At 34.0% G+C, this 14,905-nt stretch overlaps 1 protein-coding gene across 2 annotated transcripts in view; it reads right to left on the minus strand.

Moving 5' to 3' along the window:
• The window catches only part of ptk2bb (protein tyrosine kinase 2 beta, b), a gene marked incomplete at its 5' end in the record, with an annotated part of 36,858 nt that extends 25,168 nt beyond the window's left edge, over positions 1–11,690 (minus strand). The window contains 3 exons of one of the 2 annotated variants that reach the window (NM_001423553.1): positions 1,763–1,941; positions 6,147–6,390; positions 11,557–11,690. In NM_001423553.1, the coding sequence (NP_001410482.1) occupies positions 1,763–1,941; positions 6,147–6,338 (371 nt within the window). 2 annotated transcript variants of the gene reach the window in all.
• Between the last annotated feature and the right edge of the window lie 3,215 nt (positions 11,691–14,905).

The raw sequence follows: 14,905 nt of genomic DNA on the forward strand, positions 1-14,905 counted from the left end.
GAGGTGGGAAGCACAGCATTTTATTTAGACTTATTATTAAAGTTCAGAGATATAACTTATTTATCTTAGGAGTTTACTTGAATTACTATGAACATCTTAATAAAGGAATAATCACATTAAGTGTGTTTGTTTGCTAAAATTCGTATTAAAATCCGTTTTACTTATATTGTGCTGAGTATATTTATAATGTTTTTATGCAGAGTATATATTTTGAAAAGGTGAAAAACTGTAAATTGTTGTATGAATGCTGCATTGTTTAAATAATTTGCCATTTAAAACACGCGAAGGTCATGTGACCATCAGGAAGAACGCAGCATCTCATTTCTCAAAGCACGCGTGCTCTGCCCTTGCAGTCTCCTGAGTTCGTTCTTCCGAGGATACCTGGCAAGACCGGTCTCCAGAGGGACACAAGTCCGTTCTCTGTGTTCTTGGAATTGAGAAACAGCCAACATATATATCCTGATTTTCGTTCTACATCTGTCTTCGTCAGGAAGAACCCCCCCTCCTCCCTTTAGTTTACCTTTCTTTAGAATGGGCGGCACGGTGGCCCAGTGACTAGCACTGTTGCCTCACAGTCAGCAAGAATACCAATGACGTCGGGTTCTCGCTGGGCCATCTGGTATTTCTGTGCGGAGTTTGCATGTTCTCCCCGTGTCCGCGTGGGTTTTCCCAGGGTACCTCGGTTTCCTCCCACCATCCAAATATGATCTATATTATAGATAAAATAAGCCTTAATCTTTTTTCTAATGTCTTACACAGAGAAAGTTCACCTTGGCTACAACAGTGGGGGAGTTTGAGATCTACCTGAGCTCAATTTCCCCTTGCCCTGCGAAAGGGGGGAGCCCAAGCCTGAGAATCCTTTGAGCTCGGGGCTCTCTCCCGTGTCAGCCCGCCAAACAAACTATGTATAAATCATGTGCTAAGTGTGAATTTTGAAATGATGTCGTTGTGCAATTGTGTGATTGTGTCATTACGCAACTATGAAGCAAAACTGTAATAGTACAGAAAATATAAATCAAGCAGCCATCTTAGTAAAGCCTCATTTTGCTGCCTTTACTTTAAGAAAATATATAAAGTATATAAAAGTTAAGTAAGATAATAGTAATAGTGTACATTTTTACATATTTAATTAATTTTGAATATACTATATTAAATTAACAAAAAACTAAATGTTTGAAAGATTACGAATTAAGATTTTGTGCTTTTTTTTTTTTTTGCTGTTAACTATTACCAATTAACATTCTGACCAATTACAGCGTAGTGTATACAGGTAGGTACCAATGTAGTTAATATTTGACCAGCTTGTTTTCTACAAAAACTTCTTAAAAAATGGACACTGTATCATATTAATATTTGTCTTGTAATACTGCTATCCTACAGTCCTACGCCTGATAAGTTATAAATGCAAACTAATGCCACTTTGACTCATAAAGTAGCAGTTAAATTTACTTTATGTAATATATCAGCAACTTTCCAAATGAGAAGCGCATTGTTAGTCACCTCTTTTCATCTCACTTTGCCTGATGCACTGTTCAGTAGTTTGCTATTGGGTTGCATTTTCAAGAAAATATCCTTTATTCATCATTTTGACACAAAAAGTTATTATAATATACAAAAGTTGCCAAATATATATTCTAAATAGATTTCAGTTGCTTTATTGTTAGTTATTACTTGAAATAAATATTGCTAATGTAGTCAAAGATGTTGCTAAATCTAGCAACAAAATTGTTGAATGGACAACAGTGGCGTTGTGGTCCCTCACCTCCACTCTGCCTCGGCGTGATGGCTCTCATAGCGCTGCTCCACCTCGCCTACAGTCAGGTCTGGGTGCAGCCAGTGAAGCTCCTCAGATTTGAGGTGTTTGAGCCTCAGGCCAAAGCAGCCCGGGTTCTGCACATTCGGGCCCAAACGCCCACTGATCAGAATAGACTGGATAATAGTCTGATGGGTAAGCAAAATACCATGTGTTCACACAATATAATACAACATTTGGGACAATATTAAAATGGTTTCTGTTCACATTTCTCACTAAATGATAATTATTCTTTTTTCGAGTAAATTTAGTGTTTTATTTATAAACTAATTTCGAGAGTATTGCTTGTGACTGCTTGCAGCCAGCCCTGCATTATTCAATTTTTGATTCACCAATTAGACAATACCTAAGCCACTATGCATCTTCGAAAAATTCCCCCTTCCACCTCTACTCCTCCTTTCCTAGATGGGTGGCACGGTGGCCCAGTGGTTAGCACTTTTGCCTCAACACAAAAACGTCACTGATTCCAGTCCTTACAAAACCAGCCGATGTTTCTGTGCCGAGTTTACACGTTCTCCCCGTGCTCACGTGGGTTTCCCCCACGTTTCCAGGTTTCTCCCACCATCCAAAAACATGCAACTTTAAGCTAATTGATTAATCCAAATCAGCACCATAGACATGCACCTAGTGAGTAGTTATCTCTTAAGATCAATCACTAGCTGTTCATTAGCTACTACAGCAGGGGAGTTCTCAAAATCCACCTGAGCTCAAACTCCCCTCTCGCCTTGCAAACAGGAGGGAATCCCGGGCTCGAGGATCTTATGACAAGCTTTATAATCAATCATCAGTGTAAACAACAAAGTGTGAACTCTTGAAGTCACCTTGGTTACTGACACTTTGAGAGTGAAAAATAACATATGCAGGATAAACAAATCTAATAACCATGGTACCTGGCAACACAATAGCCACGTTTCCACTATAGCGCCTAAAGCGAGCGAGCCAGGGCAAGCCAAGGCCAGTCGCGTTTCCACTGTCACCTCTGGGACCTAATCAGGCCAAAGCGGAGCTTTCTTGGGGCCAGCGGCCAGCCTTTTTCGGCCCGCCGAATACCATGGGCCAAAGAGGGCCAGCTGGGGCTTCGGGGCGGAGTGAAAGAAAAGGCAGGCACAGTTTTCCGATCGCACATAAGTACATGCGCCAAACAAATAAATAAATAAATAAATAAATAAATAAGGGAAAGAAAACATCTAGCTTTATGTGGTCTTTTTGCGTATGATCACCTTTATGTTTCCCTCATAAATGTAAAGGTGTTGCATAAAATAATAAAGTAGTTTTAATTTATAGTGACATTCTTTGCTGCGTCCTTATTACCATATTAAAGACACAGCAGACAGTAAAGGTTTTCGAGAGTTTTTGTTAAGTTTAAAAGGTGTATTTGTGCACGTTTAAATGTCTGTATGTGTGTGTGAGACCGAGAAAAAGAGCACTCCCTTTACAGCTCTGTTGATGCTGCGAGCAGCTTTTTGAATTTTATTTTAGATATAATACACAACATTAATACAACAGAAAGACATAAAACTTAACAAATTACGTGCCCACTTTCGTAGACTTTAAACAATATAGTGTCATATCTTGATAAAATAGCCTAAGCTCTATTGAAGTATAATTTAAAGAATTACAAATATCGGATGTAATAAAATCGCATTAAATAAATAAACCAATATAAAATAAACAAAAGCTAGCTACAACAATTTAGGAAGCCTATATACAATACATAAATCAAACCGTTTTAAAGCCACATATAACTTTCATTTTACAAAGACCTATCTGAAAAAAAAGATTTTAGATATTTTCTAAAAACAATAAACACCGGAGAAGGTTTGAAATATTATTTATAAAGTATTTGGATACAATGATATTAATCAAATCCTGCAAACAGAGCATTTTTGTGTGAGTGAAAGCAGAATCTAGCCTACTTTTTTCTGTCACCCAGTCCTGCGCAGCGCCGCTTTAAACGCATTGGGGAAAAGTCCAAACACAAAATGTGTTCTGTGTCCTCAAACAAGTGTTATACATTTCATACAGAGTTATAACAGAGAATTTCTGTGGCTTTATATTATGGATGGTGCGCTCACTGTGCTGGGTCCCTCCATTAGTGACGAGAGCACTCGATGCACAATGCCAACAGTCGGTCGGTGAGTAAACAAATGTAATGAATGGAAATACACAGGTATGTGCGTATAGACATATAATGTACTGCTGTACAGTAACATGTCATTTGTTTGTTTCGGTTGTCTTCATTTTAATCGTTTCGTGATGATTCCATGGTGTGTTTTATCTGCCTGATTCTGCTGAAGTGATTTCGGCCTCATTACTCACCCTCCCGGGCGATTGGCCCGGCCCGGCCCGATAAAAGCCCTGGCTCGCACTGGCCAAATAGTGGAAATGCGGCTATTGAAGTCTAATGAACTGAAATTATAAGTTTGTGAAACTGAAGAAACTGAACAGTATTTACAACATTATTACCTTTAATAACAGTATAAGCAAATGGCCCTGAGTGGGTTAACAAAAGTCTGAAATGCAAGCTCTTTTGTGGCACATAATGATTAGAGATACAATGAATTGAAAATTCTTGGTCGAAACCGAAAAATAAAAAAAGAGGAAACCAAGGGCGATTAACGAAACCGAAACACTGAAAAAAATAATGGCAGTTACTAGTACCACTGCATTTTTGGCTATGAGTGGTTTAGCTGTTGAGTGGTTAAGCTTGTCATCTGACTTACATGTGAAAAAGATTTGAGAGTGTGTATTTAAATAGGACCAGTGCATAAGTTAACATTTTTGTATATAGTAGCCTAAGTCAGAACAGAATAGTTTACCTATTATAATTTGAGGCACTTTTTTTGCAAGATTTCACTGAACATAATAGACATAATGCTCATTATGTGGATCATTTTATGTGCACGCTGTTTTATTTCTGCATCCAAGTAATGATCTTTATATCGCAGATCAAGTACAGTCACAACACAAAAATTTTTATTACTTCATGTCACCTACATCTTGGATCGTCTTACTGTGAATAATTTAGTAGCACATATTGATTTTGTGTGTATAAGAGTTTTTTTTTTCTTTTTTTTTCATTAGAATTCTTCCGAATTCAAAATATAAATGATTCAATGATTTAACTGATGATAATTGTTCAAAATATTAAAAATATGTCAATTATTCATACATGTTTATATTCATTTATGGTTAATACAAAATCAATGTTTTAGGTTCAGAAGAGAAAAGAAATCAATATTTGATGAAATTATCTGAGTCTGAACAAATGAAAAGATTTGCCCTTTTCTAGGAGAAATACTAATAATGTTTATGAATTAAAAAAAATTAAACTAAGGCGGCATTTACACTGCAGTTCTTTATGGTCAATTCCGATATTGTGACTGTATCTGATTTTTTTGATGACCTGCTCACATCATCTTTTAAAAGTGACTCATATCCAGTCGTCTGCATTTACACAGTACACGGCAATGCGCAATGTCCAGGAAGAAAAAAAAAAAAAAAAAGAGCGCTTGGTGACTAACAGCTGATAATTAAAGAGTGCTCTTTACTCTATTCCTGTATGTAATCAGTTCGCAGCTTTTGACAAGCTGTTTTACTATAGTTTAGGACAGAAAGGTTCTCATTTGTTCTTCTTCTTTTGATATATAGGCTTTTTTAAACCATTAGGCATCTTGATGTAATGTCAATGGTGTAATTTATGCACGTGATTTAGTAATGCACTAGATTTATTTTAGTTTATATTAGTTACATGGCAGACATTGCGCACTCTCGCTCTCATTACATGCTTAATATCTGCGCTATATGACAATATAAAAGCTGTTTTAGTCCTTGTGTATGAGATTTGAGCTTTGGAACTCTGCTGAGGTCTGTTCTGAAATGAAAGCGTCTGACTTGACATCATTAGCTTAATTTCGCTATGATTTTTACATTGACAGGTAAAAATCTGATCTACCTGCTTACACTACAGACACGAAAACACAGATCCGATTCATTTCAGATAAATTTTCACATATGAACAAGGCCTGAATCTGATTTGAGTAAATCTGAATCCATGTGTTTTGTTCCTGCTTACATGCACATGGACCATATCCAATCTGTGCCACATGGGAGAAAAAAATCAGAAGTGAGTCACTTGAACAGTGCAGTGTAAATGCGGCCTAATAGTAACATTTAACTCAAACTTATAACTGTGAATTTAGTAAATACACACAAACGTTAAAGTGGTCTCTTTTCATCAGCTGTATATGAGTGTGTTACATTTTCTGTATAAAATGCTTTCTTTTGAGAACATGAAACATCTTGTCAACAGTGAACAGTATGCACACAGTACCTTGATCTGCCATGAGCTGTCACATTTGACCAGTTTGAAGTTCTTGCTAAGGTTGTTGCTGCTACTGAAGCAAACTTTAATGATCTTCACGGGGCCGCCATCTCCAACAGGACCCAGGTCAGGGCTTTTGATGCCCCCATCCCAGTCCTGAGCGGGTACCTTCCAGGAGAGGGTGCTTGCATCACTCGCCATGTCCTAGAAACGTCCTCAAAGAAATCCACACACCATTACACAGTCATCTCATCTGGTAGTTTGGAAAACAAGAACAGGGTTTGGAGTTAGTTTAAGCATTCATGACACATGCTAAAGCTCTTTAACTGTATGTGTGTAGAAGATTCCCATTTTTGAAAACTGCAACCAACAGTGATTTTAAATATATACTGTACAGTGTCTCCTAAAGCAAGCATGATCATTATAAATTTACATTAAATTTTCAATACCTGACAAATGGGTAAACAGTGGTGGTAGTGGTAGGAGAGTGGTACAGTATACATTCATTTATTCATTAGTCTGTTTATTAATCTGGGGTTGCCACAGCAGAATGAATCGCCAACTTATCCAGCATATGTTTTACGCAACGGAAGCCCTTCCAGCCACAACCTAACACTGGAAGGTACAGTATACAGTTTACAGTAAAGCTCTATTACACACTTATCGTTTTGATCCATGAAAAACAATCTGTGATCCTCTTCATTTTTAACCCATATAACACTTTTAAATTAATGAAAACAAATGATTTATTGATTGTTTAAAAAAAAACACTAAAAAATAAAATGTTACATTAATTCTGATTTTCGAAATATTAAATGTAACAGTTCATATTATTAAATGTTTATAGTTTTTTGTACTTTTTTAAAGGCATAATCCACTCAAGTTTTAAGGTGTCATCACTTTTCCGCTTGTTCCAAAACTGTATACGGTAAGTTTCTCTTTTTTTAACTGTTAAACACAAAATAAGATTTTTTGAAAAATGTTGGAGAAGTCATTGACTTCCTTATAGGGCTGGGCAATATGGCAAAAATGCAAAGTCTACATTTTTTTTAACACATTGAAAAATAATGATGAATTTTGACATAAATTGTTATTGCTTCCAGCTTTAAAAGCTATTAACCCAACAATGACTGATGCAACAAAAATTAGAGGATTCAATAAATTACAATATTGTTTATTAGTAGAAACAGATTATACGGTTGGCCTAAAATTAAAACTAATAGTAAAAATCATTTAAAAAGAGTAATCTGACATTATTAGGTAAATTAAATGTGCAAAACATTAACAATATAAATATACAGTACAACTTCCAGCAAGTCTAGACAAATTGTAAAACTTTCAGTTTTTCTTTTTTTATATACTTTTGTAGGTGATTTAATACACTTTTAACCCTTACTGTAGATTATGGTAAATAAGTGTAAAATAGCCAGGGTTTTGCTGTAATAAAAGGAAACAGCATTTTTACTGTAAAAGGAGTAGGATTTGTATGAAATTGTGTAGTGCAAAAAATAAGTTACAGTAATTTACTTTATGTACCCGTTACAGGTGTAACTGCAATAATAAATGGTAAATAAATAAATAAATTACTGTTCAACCATTACTGTCCCATCCACCCTGATGCTTTATGTTTCTATTTATAGAGAAAATAATTTAACTTAAGACAGAACACAATGATTTAGGCATCACCACACACTTCCACAGGATGTCTATATTTTTCTAGACACAAAGTTGTTAGAAAAAGTTTTCAGAAAATGATGGCCCTTTAAGGGAGCCAGGTGTTTGATTTGTTTACTTCTGAGTGTGCTCCATTCTCGGTCTATCAGTTCAGATGCAGACTCAGAGTCTGATATGTTTTAAGTCTTAGATAAAAATCTACGAAAAATCTCTCTATGTTTTTGAGGGTTCCTAATATTAGCTTGTGTATTAAGTTAAATTGTTGTTATCTTGATCTGTGTTCTTGAAAGCTACACTGTTAGCTAGTTAGCCTCTCTTCGTATAACTTCTTACTTTACTTTTATTTAAGTATAATTATTAATTGGATAATGCATATTACCATATTGTACATGCTAACAGTTAAATGTGTCTTTCTGACAACTAAGCAGATTTCATACACATTAAAACCATTCAATTCTAATCTCCTCAGTTAGGTATAAAGTTCACAGAAATCACTGTTGCCAGTTACTTACTGTAACCAAACTATTACAGTGACTAACTGTCAACAGTGTTGCCAATAGTCAACTGTAAAAAAGCCCAGCAAGGTCTAACAGTGTATTTTTTGTCGATAATTTCATCATCTTTGCATAATAACTCTAGGTTAGTTTACTTTCGTTACTGCTTCAACTCATTATTTCTTTATTTCTGTCATCTTGTTGAGTTTCGTAGCAAAGTACGGTAGGAAATGGTCTTTTGACTTCATGCTGATTAGCTGTTGTTGTTGTATATTGCTGCTGTGGGATTGGCTCTTAGATCAATATCCGCCCAATATTGGCCCAGCCCTACTTCCATTTTTTTTTTCTCGTGCCAAAGGCTACCAGTTTCCAAATTTCCACAAAAAAGAAACTCAAAGGTTTGAAACCACATAATGGGGAGTGTGATGAGAAAATGTCAATTTCTAGGCAAACTATCACTTTAATAATGTTAAGTAAGAATTAGATAAGTGCAAAAATATTCTATGCTTATGTACATATAAATGTGTATAAAAAGTAAAAATACTGTGTAAAAATCAATACCTCAGATAATTGATTTCACACCCATACACTGCATATTCTTATTAAATATCATATTWWTATATATATATATATATATATATATATATATATATATATATATATATATATATATATATATATATATATAAACCTTCACATACGTCAATCACTTCCAAAAACATCCTTTTACTGTACATCCACATACAACTGAATAATCCATTAGACTAAAGTATACACTTTGTTTGCTCACAAGCATGTCCTCACACCCATGTGGTTGTATTTTCTGGAAAGCAGAGCTGATACAATATAGATCAGTGATTTGCAGTAGAGTGTCCTGCAGTATCAGTGTTTGACATTAAATCTAAGAACTGCAAGATGCTAGTTTATAGGTTTGTGCATGTATGTGAGCATGTTTCTCTTTTACAGCCCGTCTTGATGTTTTGTTGCCCTGAGGCGATGAATTCCTATAAGGACACATGTCTTTTTTTTAACTCATTCAAGCACGACTGCCATGCTACCTGTATTTGTGTACATGAAACTAAACCAGTTTTGTCCTATGACAATCTTTGTGTGCACTGTTTCTTTACAAAAAAAGTCAAACGAATCATAATCCCTAGTGCTACTGTTCAAAGAACGATGAATGTCAAAAAGGTGTCAATTTTATTTGGTTTTAGGTCTTTGTTTCAACTGAATATTAAACAAAAGTTTCTCAGTAAATTGGACTTTGTTTTTAAAGTTTGTGCTTTTAAATTAGGCCAAAGTAGCAGTGTAGCAACCAGAATGACTGGATTAGTTGTACTGAAATGGTTAATTTAACGGATAACAAGTATGTGGGATTTGACCTCTGGAGGTAATAGTTTTTACAAGCTAACACTAGCTCAGAGCTAAAGAAGACACAGAGAAAACAGATCTAGCACATAGGAAGGGAGAAGCCCAAATGAAAACATTTTCAGTACATAGAAAAAATATATTTTTAAATCTTACTTTAAAAATGCATTTTTTTTAAAAATCAATATGTTTTTCCTATTTTGTTTTTGAATTTTGTATATACAGTTTGTATTGTGTTTTGCTGTATTATATATTTCATATGACCTACAGTATTTTTAACTTGTTGTTTACATAATGAAGCACACTTTCCTAGACTAAAGGCAGAAACCAAGCCCAGGACACTTTAGTGAAATAAAATGTAACATTAATACACTCCTCACAAATCCCAATCAAATGCAGTAAAACATTTTGTATAACTAAATATTTTTCAAATGATGAGTGTTTTATTTAAATACAGTTTTATCTCTTTAACTGACTGCTCTACCAAATGGTTGAACATATTTTGACTGTTTTAAATAATGACTGTAAAAGTCTTTTAAAGAATGACTGTTTTAATAATGGTTTACACACACAGCATTGTTGGTTTACACAGAAATCAAACAAACACAATACTGTTGCACTAATACACTAAATTTTTGTTTTTTTGTAAACAAAAAAAAAAGAAAGCATGAAAAATGAGAATCGGAAATATTTTATGGCATACTTATTTTATGGCATACTTTTTATGGCATTTTTCAAAAAAGTTCATTTTGATTATGATTTTAAATAAATTGGTCTTACACTTCATATTTTCAGGGGGGGGGGGGGGGGGGGGGGGTTCATAGTATATGTTTTAATTCCAGAACTTCCCATAAACCAACATATGATTTTAGTGGAGGTTGACATTTAAGACATTATGGGATGTGTTGAAAAACAATGCATTGAATGTGTTAATTAGCAATATTGGGAGTTAAGAAATGCTAAGTAAAATGGATTTCTTGATGGGGTAGTTAAAGGTTTAAAATATTAGGTAGCTGCTATTTCTTCATTACTCTAGACCTATAGTGTCACAATGCTTTCAGATGTCATTCTCAATCATTAACAATTATTAACTATTAATTAATAATGGTTCTTATACTGTTATGTAAATGTTGAATGTCTTATTCATTCCAAATAGCTGATGGTGAAAAAACAACGATTAAAGACGTGTAAATACAGTAGACAATCTTATTCATTTTAGAATGTAAATTGTTTATATATTTTTATTTCTGAAGTTCTCTAACTAAATGCTGCACTTCCTATAGGCTACTCTTAGCATTAAGTATAATACACCTACCTGCATATGCTGCTAGCCTTTAATTGTAGGTCATAACTGTTTGAAGTTTCCAGAAACTTAATCCTTCTGACAACAAACAGGCCAAATGAAGTATTGCGTTGGGTTAACGCCTATTACAGGTTGAAATACTTAAGAAACTGACAACCAGAAACCCTTTTGAAGACAAAACAAACACCAAACACAGGCGGACAGAACTATCAAATCCTAGAAAGCATGATGCGTGGACAAAATAATAATAATATCTACACGCTCTATGAAGACACTGGAATGCGCGTGCACGTACGAGTACCTGCGCAGACTTGCCCTCCACAACACACCACACACACTATAACATTCACAAATACGTGTTAAACAGTTTTAATAACTAAGTGTTTGTTAATACATTACGACACTCCGGAAATTGTTCCCTAATATACATAGCGTGTGATTATAATGAGCGAACAACTAACATATGTAGGCTTAATTAACGACTTGTGAATATGACTTTTTATTTTTTGTAATATAGGCTAAGGAGCTCGTGTGAAGTTTTGCTGCTGACGCCAACCCTGTGTTCAGGTCGTTTACTAACCTTGCAAAGCTGTGCTCCTGATGTTTTCCTATTTCCTTTAAGTTCCCCAGTCAAAGTCCAGCTCTGAAAGTCAGGTAGATGGAGAGGGGGTTTAAAGCCACTCCCTTTACTTTAATGCACTTCCTACTCCTGTCCTGACAGCCACAAATACAGAAAGTTATAGTGAGGGAAAACACTGTTAATAACGCGTTCTTGTTAAATTTGATTTGAAACTCCATCCAGTTTTCTAAAGTCATTCCGCAGCATATTTTAGGTAGGAGTAAAAACAACAGCAAAGGCACTGCACCTCACAACTGTCGACATCTTATCTCTGATGTAAAAAGTCGTCTTTTTCAGCAGAAATATTTTCCTCAAACATTTTAAGGTGTTACCGTACTTCTTGTGAACATGGTTGTGAATAATTTTGTCTTTCAAATCAGACACGGCTGTCATCTAGTGGTCAAGAATAGGAACAAGCCTTTTGACGCAAATAAAATTACTTGCATATAAAATGTCTTGGTTATTATTTTACATTGTAAACTTACACGTAGGAAAAACGTAAACGATTAGATATAGCCTAGTTATTTTAAACCAAAAAAAATATAAGCATAACATTTGTAATACAAATAAAAAAATAATAAAAAATTGATTATAATGATTACGAGAAAAAATAAAATAAATAAAAAATAAAATAAATAACTAATACATGCATTAAAAATGCACTCAAAACTGAAAATGTATTCCATTTACTCACCCTTATATGATTCCAACCCATTAGGATTTTCTATGATTCTATTATAATTTGTATTTTTGAGTAAACTATCGATTTAATTACTCAATGAATAAAAATGAAATCTATTTTATTAGAAAGCATTGTAAGCATTGTATGAATATGATCTTGGAACCAGTGATAATGCCTTTACACAGTATAAATTAGGTGCTTTGTAATAAACTATAGCCTGGCTTTTATGTTTTAGGTTCAGGATCCCTCACATACTTATGTTTTGGGGGGGTTTGACATCTAAAAGACAGCTAAGTTATATATTAGTGTATTCCAGTAATACAGTGGTTAGCATAATTGAGTACATCCCTTTTTGAAAATTAATATTTTTATCCATTTCTCTGTGAATAGGCAATGTATTTTGGTGGATTTAAACAAAACATATTTAGTAAACAGATATATTTCTTAAAATTATATTTTAGTCACAGGGCATCTTTAGAAATTGAAAGATAATACAATTAAATTCAAGCTTAAAAAATAATACAACCTACAAAATTTGCTTCTCTTGATTTTTCCTATTTTTAAAATTTGTATTTAATATTTCTCTATGACATATAAAATTGGGTGTACTAGTTTTTAGACTGCTATAGGTTATTTTGTTAGACAGACTCCAGATAACTGACTTCAGTACTGACTAATCTAATTTAAATGCACAAATACGATATTGTAGAGCTTCCTATTAAAAATATGAATTTAAAAGATGAATTTTTCAGAATTATTAGCCCCCCTTTGAATTTTATTTTTATTTTTAATTATTTCCCAAATGATGTTTAACAGAGCAAGGGAATTTTCACAGTATGTCTGATAATATTTTTTCCTTCTCGAGAAAGTCTTATTTGTTTTGTTTTTATAATTTTATAAATTATTTTTTTTATATTTATTAGCCCCTTTAAGCTATAATTTATTTTAATAGTCTACAGAACAAACCGTCATTATACAATAACTTGCCTAATTACCATAACCTGCCTAGTTAACCTTATTAACCTAGTTAAGCCTTTAAATGTCACTTTAATCTGTATAGAAGTGTCTTGAAAAATATCTAGTAAAATATTATTTACTGTCATCATGGAAAAGATAAAATAAATCAGTTATTAGAAATGAGTTATTAAAACTATTATGTTAAGAAATGTGTTGAAGAAATCTTCTGGTAAACAAAATTTGTGGAAAAAATAAACAAGAGGGCTAATAATTCAGGAGGGGGGGGGGGGGGGGGTATAATTCTGACTTTAACTGGATAAATGCTGAGCACTGCACATGCACACCACAAAAGCTCAATAAAAAAAGTGCACTAGGATTTCTTATGACTGGCCAAAAAACTGTCAGCCTCAGCAGATGGCAGTATTTTCACATGAACATTGAAAAACAGCGAAAGAGTAAAAAATAGAGTCACCATCAGCCACTGCAAAACAGCTGAACATAATTCTATGTGCAGTGTCTAGAAAATGACAATATGGTTGATTTCCTGGTCGCAGACACAGCAAAGGCCTTAAACTTTGTTCTGACAGCTTGACCCCTTCAGGATGAATGAACCAGTGTGGACAGATGGAAGTTACACTAATCACACATTAATAATCAGACTGTTTAATGTGCAGAAGAATCACAGTGCAGACACGCACATCAAAAGCAGACCCATTTTACCTCACTTTTAGGCAACATCCATAATTTTTAGGTCATAAATTTCAGCTGAAATTTCAAAAGTAATCATCTATGCAAGCAGTATTGGGTAAGTTACTTAAAAAAAGTGAATAATTACTACATTCATTCATTCATTTTCTTTTTGGCTTATACCCTTTATTAGGGGTCGCAACAGCAGAATGAACTGCCAACTTATCCAGCATACATTTTAACGCAGCAGATGCCCCTTCGAGCCGCAACCCAACACTAGGAAACACCTATACACTCTTGCATTCACGCACTCGTACACTACAGACAATTTAGCTTATTCAATTACCCTTTAGCGCATGTCTTTGGTCTGTGTGGGAAACCCGAGCACCAGGAGGAAAGTCACACAAACACGAAGAGAACATACAAAGTCCACACAGAAATGCCAACTGGCCCAGCCGGGGCTTAAACCAGCAACATTTTTGTTGTGAAGCAATCATGCCCACTACGCAACAATGGTGCATAATTACTATATAATTAATTTTAAATTACTTAGCAAATACTACAGTATTTCTAAAAGTAATTTAATTACTCAATAAGTAATTATTTAAAAGCAATACTAATTAAAATTCCTGTAAATGTATAAATCATAAATGGAACTTTAAATGTGTGTCAAAAATTGTATTACAATATTGCATTTTAACAACAAACTACATTTTCACTTAAAAAGCAGAATTGCTCCACAAAATAATAATAAAAATAATAATTTTAAATATTTTATATAATATCACAGATTGGTTTGGCAAAAGTAAATTACATCCTAATATTGGAAAAACAAAAAAACAAAAGAGCAATATCTGGGAAGTCAAAAAAGAGCAGTAGATACTAGATCTTATAAACCAGTCATCATACAGTAAATGGAAAAATAGTACAGCGGGTCTCAATTTGAAGTATTTGGGCACAATTATTGACAATAAATTGAATTTA

The sequence above is a fragment of the Danio rerio genome, chromosome 20, assembly GCF_049306965.1.
Source record: "Danio rerio strain Tuebingen ecotype United States chromosome 20, GRCz12tu, whole genome shotgun sequence".
Classification (NCBI taxonomy): domain Eukaryota; kingdom Metazoa; phylum Chordata; class Actinopteri; order Cypriniformes; family Danionidae; genus Danio; species Danio rerio.